Raw genomic sequence first — 7214 nt, 5'->3', positions numbered from 1 at the left:
GAGTAGATGTGAGTCGATGATGTTATAAAGTCTGGTCTGTTGAACGTGATTGGTCTGCCAATCACATCACGGCTAAACAGACCAATCACGTTCAACAGACCAGACTTTATAACATCATCGACTCACATCTACTCCTCACTTGACTCTGAAGATGACTACCGCACAGATAGTCGAAACGTCAGTCACCAACAACAGTTCTTTTCAGAACTACACTCACCCGGACGATCACACTACACGAACTACTGATACTCCTGGGTTCAAACCATTTACTTTACTATTCAAAATTATATAAACAAACTCACATGAAAAGCTACATGACAAGCAAAGAGTGCAGTGAAAACACATCAACTCAACAAAATTATAATTAACTTTGTAAATAAAAGCAATTTCAAGCAAATTCATACTGTGCATTAAGCCTAGGGTTATTAGATAGGGGCCATGTATATTTTGTATATTCAACTCACTTGTTGGTCATATTCTTAGCAGCTTTTGCATTCAAGTGGAACCCCTTACAGTCCCTAAAGCCATTACAGTTAATTTCAATTTCAGTTTCTGTTTATAATATCTATGATTGAATAGTTACAGGTTGGCGACTGAAATCGATTGATAGTTTCTCAATTAACATTCTCTGATCTTCTTGAATTTTCCCATTTATAATAGAATATGTTTTTGGTGATTTTGCTAAAAACAATCTAATTTTAAATGGATATTTAACCCTTACCCCATCCCCATTACAATCAATAACCCTATCCCAGTTTTCTGGTAAATCACATTTGTTAAAATCATCCTTATCTAACAAAGTATACCCCTTCTCCCTTCCCTCCCTTCCTTTACCATAAAACAAAAAAACGAAAACAATCATGATCAAAGTCCAAAATAGCATTAGACCTTGATTTACTTCTTAATTTAAAGAGGACTGATAATCTCAGGTTATCGACGTTTCGAGTTAGCCTCTCTTTGTCAACAATTGGCTTGTCATAAGTTCTGTAAGAAAAATAATGAAAATGGAAACATTGTAAGAGGGGTTGTCTATGAACAAGTAATACTGAAAGCAATGCAAAGGCAGAAGAAAAAGAAAAGCAGCAATTACTACGTGTATTATTGGTGAAAAAAAAAAGTTAAGTATAAACCTTTCCATGAATGAGCTTATACGAGTGCATCTCTCTTGTTAATTCCGTATTTCGGCATGTTCAATTGTAATGGTAATTTAAGTACAGTTTGAAAAAATGATACAACGATAAATACCTAATAGGATCGGTAGTCAAGTTATCTTCATCTTCCCAACTATTATGAAACGCGCTGTATCCCTTCCATTTCACCAAATATTGAACCTGAAGATTTTAATTATAAAACTTTAGCATGTAAGAAAATTAATGACATACATCGTAGACCAGGGCAAATTGTGAATTCACCGTTCCATGTGATGTCCTCCTCGAGATTAACCTTCCCACTTTTTTTTTTCTTAACCTTTCCTTTTTCTACTTTTTTTTTCATCCCAAAGAAGGTCCGCAGAAGAAACATTGTGTAATTGAAGAAATAAACCGCGGCTATTCTTGCTCGAATCCCTTACGCCGCTCGCCATAATTTGCTGTATGTAATCTGATACAAGTACGCATGCGTAGTAGGAATGTTTTTGGATATACAAGCCCCCGTTTCAAACCACTGATTGTCACAGATTTCTGGCCATGAGTTTTGTCAACAAAATGAACACATATCGGTTAAAAAGATAAAACGAATGAACCACGTACAAAGCTGTCAATTCTTTCTCGAATATTGCGCGATAGTCATAGTGGCATCTCATTTACATCTACATCTACTTTTATTATTAAGTTGGTAAATTCTATCCAGACATCACACCAATCAGCTCGCGCGCAAAATGAGAATACTTTATGAAGGCTTGAAACTATGTTAAGAACGATTGTGATCAAGAAACGGGCGAGGAATATTCCACAATAGTGCAAATAATCGTGAAAGATGATCGCAGAAAAGCGATTGCGTGACGCTCAGTAAGTTGAGAGATGACATGTTATCACGTATCAGACCAAAAAAAGGCATAAATTCTCAGTCTTCTTTCCACGTGAATTTCTGAGCTTCATAGAAATTGATTTAGACTTTTACTGAGTGGGGAGGGGTAGGATGCGTAACACATTCCGTCCACGGTCGACAACTTCCGTCCACGGTCGACAACTTCCGTTCACGGTCGACAACTTCCGTCCACGGTCGACAGCTTCCGTCCACGGTCGACAACTTCCGTCAACATCTGCTTCACCGCAATACCTTATTCATTGCTTTCAGCAAATAAAAAGGAAAGAAACCCGATTTAACCAGGTCATGATCATTTCCGAAATTCAAGGATAATATGGTGAGTGATATTCATGGAAGTAGTGTGACTGACATGCATTCATTTGTTGCGAAGCTGTTTGGCATCAAAGTATCATTGCTGTCTACGCTTATTTCAAAACGTTTAATTCAATTAAGAAGCTTACAAAACAAGGAAATTCACTCAGATCTACAAATCTACTTTTTCTCGTGCGAATAATATTGACTGTCCATCTTGTATGACATGTCTTTTGACGCTCACAGTTCTACAATCAAGCAATGCTGGGAACACGTTAGCATTTTTGGTCTGCAGTCTACTTCATTAGTGCTAGGCCCAGCACAGAAGAGACGATCAACAGGAAGAAGCTGAAGGTCACAGGTGAGCCTGTGTTACAGCCATCGCCAGTACAGCAACCAACCCCGCACTTGTAGTCCTTGATAGAATCTTTACGCACGTCACAAAGCTCTTTTGCTGCGTGACAGACGGCTTCGTTGGCGCAGTCGTTCTCCACAGTGTTCACGTCACCTCTCTTAGTCCAACTCCTTCCGCACCTGTCATAAATGAAAGCACATTCCTTCAAGTAGGTGTCCTTGTCACTTTCCAGTTTGCTCTTGCTGCAAGTATCTTCATTGCCAGAGCACTTGTAGCATTTCAACGCACAACCTGATGACAAAGAAAAAAAATATATAACAATCTGAAACGTTACACACTGAATGACTTCGAGGAACGCAAGAAATTATTTTTGTTGCGGTTCATTGCAATCTAATTGCATTCACAAATGCTGCAGTCTGATTGGCCAAGCCACCCGCTATCTATTCCCTAATCGATTTTGAGTAAAGTGAGTAGAGCATGACGTGACCTATTTATAGGTTCAGTCATTCAATAACAGCATGTTCATATCTCGTTGTTAGGTTTTGAACGTTTAGGAAACTTATTCAAAGACAACTAGCTCATCATACGCTCCCAATTTCTTTGCATGATCTTTTTCCTGCGGACTTCCCAATTTATGAATCTTTCGCCAGAATAAAAACATTAAGTTTGGCATGCTTTAGTGATTTCTCTGTCTCTCCGCGCAACTTACGCCAAAACCGGAAGTTTCGGACATTGCATTAGCCACGATGTAAAGTACGTTTTATCTCTACAATCATTTGAACAATGCTAGTAAGAAGCATCGAATTAATTCACTAAAACTAACAAAACTGTTGTCCCAGAGAAATTTCAAACATTCAAAGTACTTCCTTAGGATTATTCTGGACTGACAAACCGAAAGAAAATTGTTATAAATTGATTCAGTCACAATGGGTGCACACTAAACACTAAAGATATTGTTTATGGCCCTTGAGCTTCAACCATAAATTGCCGCACTGTCTTTGCATCTTTAATTTTTTCCAGCTTTCTTAACCTGGTAGTCACCTTTGCTGACCATAATCAAACCAAACGCTATTTCTTTAAAATATTGTGTTTTATCTCTTATATAGCTCAAAGAAGCTAGTTATGTCTATTTTAACGACTAAAAGGGTCATTTCGAAACTTTCAGACAAACTCTTTTGTTATGCAAAACAAAGAAATATGTTATTTATCGTTCATAATCCCGAAGCAAAGAATTTCATTTTTTTTCAACTGGGCTTAAAGTATCGTGACATTATAAATACTTTGTTGAAAACAAATGTGATAGAAAACAACCCCAGTACAAAATTGACGGAATCAGACACAAACGGTTTCTGTTCTATGTAAGAAATACCCGCTCAGTTGTTCTGTTCCAAATGTGGGCGTCGTCAGTCTTCTATTGAGTCCACAAAAAATGTAGTACATCATTAAACGACTTCTCACGACTTCGGTAATGGCGTCTTGTTCTTCACCGCAAAAAAGTATCTTAAACCATCATATCATCACATGAAAAGTCAACGAAACACCAGCACCACAATATAATTTCCTCCTACGCATGATTGCCGCTCACAATCGCAAATGAACAAGTACCAATGAAAACACATCAAGTTCCCCGCACTTACAAGGATTTTTTTACGGCTTACGGTGAGATTTTGCTCTGACGAAGGGCTAACGCTCGAAACGTCAGCTTTAGATACTCTTTACGGTGGCAAGTTCACATTATCAGCTCGGTTGATAAAATCAAATAATCTCGTCATACCCCACACCGATGCAAAATCTCAGTTTCTTTATAAACTGACCTCCTTTCCTTTAATCATGGAGAGAAACCCTTAAATGACAGAGAAAAATTAAAGCAACTGAAAACACAGGACAAATTGTTTTGATGCCATTTTTGTTTGATCTCTTTCTGAATTGTTTAGCACGGATGAGTATCCAAGAAATTACATTATCTGTGGAGTAATTCTACAATTTCTTCAGTTCCAAAGCTTTACATTACCCACCAGGTGCAGCCATCATCACAAGAACAGTCAGAGTGAACAGCAAACGATTCATTTTTGAGGCTTCTCTCTTGTGTCGAAGTTGAACTCTTCGTGCCATGCCGAACATGTACTGCCACGCCAAATTTATGTATAGTACGTTAACTAAGGGCGTATAAAAGGTTACAGACAAACAAAAATGGTCCGGGGGGCCATTAACCACTCCTGTGTTCCTAGTCCACAAATCATTACATGCAATATTATTGGTGTCATTACATCGCTGAATAGGAACACAAAATGTTATACACCTGGTTATCCTAATCAGATGTGGAATAATGATTGCTCATCTTCAAAAATTGAAGGTGTTCCACAGAAGTGATCCCCGAACTGCACGAACGGTGGTAATTCATGGACCCCCTGTTCATGTCTTGTAAATTTATGATCCTTAACAACGCGCCAGCGTGTCATTGGCCTGTGCACAGCGTATTATGAAACCGGTTTAAGCAGGTAGATTACCTCCGAAAACAGCCTTTGGCACACTGAGCTGGCATGAAAAAATTTCAATGCATAAAGGTCGTCGCGTGCATTGCAAAGTCTATGAGGTCATAGAGTAATAGTGCATTGCTAGTCCTACCTATTACTCGCCAATCCTGCACGTGAACAAGGCATGATTGGCGTAACATTTTTGGCGCGGCGTGATGTTTTGTCATTTGCAACACATTTTTCAAGTTATCTGTGGCATAACACGAAAATTCAAACTCCGTCATGAGATAGGAGCCACAAAATGAGTCGTTTGCTATTCCCTCTGACTGTCGTTGTTCTGATGGCTGCACATGGTGAGTACTGGGCAACTTTGGAACCGAAGAAGTTGTAGCTAAATTTGAAAACAAAATGTTCACGCATCAGCCTATCTTGGGCAGCCGTAGAATGATAATTGATAATCTAAAAAAAACAAGAGTGGTCCAAACGTGATCCACGAAATAGGCGCGTGGTGAAAGTTCGAACTCTCGCTAATTTGGCAAATGATTGAACTTGGATGTAATGAGATTTACATCTTCTCACGATCAGGGTATTGCGATCTTTTCATCTTCTTCCGTCGCTGCAAACGTTCTGCAACTACTATTATATCGTCTATTATAATAAGTCCTTTATTCAGCGAAGAACAAGCTTAAAAGTCGCTCAGGACTGAATTGCATCCTACATTTATATGTCCCCAATATTGCAAAGAACAAACTTGAACAAATAAAGTCGTATTTGGAAACAATGTAAACTGACTGAGACCTGAATGGTTTTGATAGTGGATTTCTTCCCCTGGTTCAACTTAGGATTACCTATTTTAATAAAAACACTTAACGAAAGCTGCTATATGCATTTTTAAAGATTACTGTACGGTTCACGGAAAAAAAGCCTATCATGTTGGCGGCCAAAACCAATGAAGATACTCGACGGTTATTTTGCGGCAATTTGATCTGTTTCAGTGTCGCATTATTCAGCGATGCTTTTAATAAGAAACAAAATTTCTTGAGAGATTAAGCTACAATTCAAATTCTAAAGTTGTGCAGTACTCACCATGTGCAGCCATCAGAACAACGACAGTCAGAGTGAACAGCAAAAGATTCATTTTTGAGGCTCCTCTCTTATGTTGAACTCTTCGTGCTATACCGAACATGTACTGCCACTCCAAATTTATGCATAGCACGTTCACCGCTAAGGGCGTATAAAAGGTAACAGACAAACAAAAATGGTGCGGGGGGCCATAAACCACCCATGTGTTCCTAGTCCACAAATCATTACATGCGATGTTAATGGTGTCATTATGTTACTTTGGAGGATTCATATGCTGAATAGGAACAAAAAATGTCATACACCTGGTTATTTTAGTCAGATATGGAATGATGATTGCTCATCTTCAAAAATTGAAGGCGTTCCACAAAATTAATCCACGAACTGCACGCGCGGTGGTAATTCATGGATCCCCGGTTCATGTCTTGTTAATTTGTTATCCTTAACAACGCGCTTGCGTCTCATTGGCCTGTGTAAAGCGTATTACGAAACCGGTTTAACCGGGTAGAGGACCTGCGAGATCACCCTGTGACGCATTGAGCTGACATACAAAATTCCAAAGCATAAATATCACTGCGTGCAGTGAAAACACTCGGTTTCGCCTCGTGTTTTCAATTAAGTTTTGCATTTTTTTTCTTTACTTTGTTGATTATTGTTGGCATTGATGGTCAAAAATCTCTCAGCATTGGCTAAAGGCCACGTGAGGTCGCTCAGTTTCGATTCCAATAATGCAACTGGGAAGGAACGAGATCCACATTCGCTCACAACCTGGGTATTACTGTCTGTAACGACAAGGAATTCAACGAACATCAAGTATTTACAAGAATATCCAGTATCTGAATTAAACCGAGCTTTCCGATTTTGCCATAAACACTTCTGAACACGTACAAAATAGCAATATGAACTGACTGAGTCGGATTGCACGTTCAGAGTTGTTTTTAGTTCTCTGATGAATAACACCTCGTGCA

The 7214-nt window shown here is 38.8% G+C and overlaps 1 protein-coding gene across 1 annotated transcript; it reads right to left on the bottom strand.

The window, feature by feature from the left end:
• Window positions 1-2449: 2449 nt before the first annotated feature.
• LOC131796422 (uncharacterized) lies at window positions 2450-4859 on the bottom strand. The gene is made up of 2 exons (XM_066173972.1): window positions 4708-4859; window positions 2450-2983 (listed from the first exon to the last, which is right to left on the bottom strand). Exons 1-2 carry the CDS (start codon window positions 4811-4813, stop codon window positions 2634-2636), a joined length of 456 nt encoding a protein of 151 aa, XP_066030069.1. The 5' UTR covers window positions 4814-4859; the 3' UTR covers window positions 2450-2633.
• Between the last annotated feature and the right edge of the window lie 2355 nt (window positions 4860-7214).

This window comes from Pocillopora verrucosa, chromosome 1 (assembly GCF_036669915.1).
Source record: "Pocillopora verrucosa isolate sample1 chromosome 1, ASM3666991v2, whole genome shotgun sequence".
Classification (NCBI taxonomy): domain Eukaryota; kingdom Metazoa; phylum Cnidaria; class Anthozoa; order Scleractinia; family Pocilloporidae; genus Pocillopora; species Pocillopora verrucosa.
Note: the sequence above shows the minus strand (reverse complement) of the source record. Positions and strands in the feature narration are given on the sequence as shown.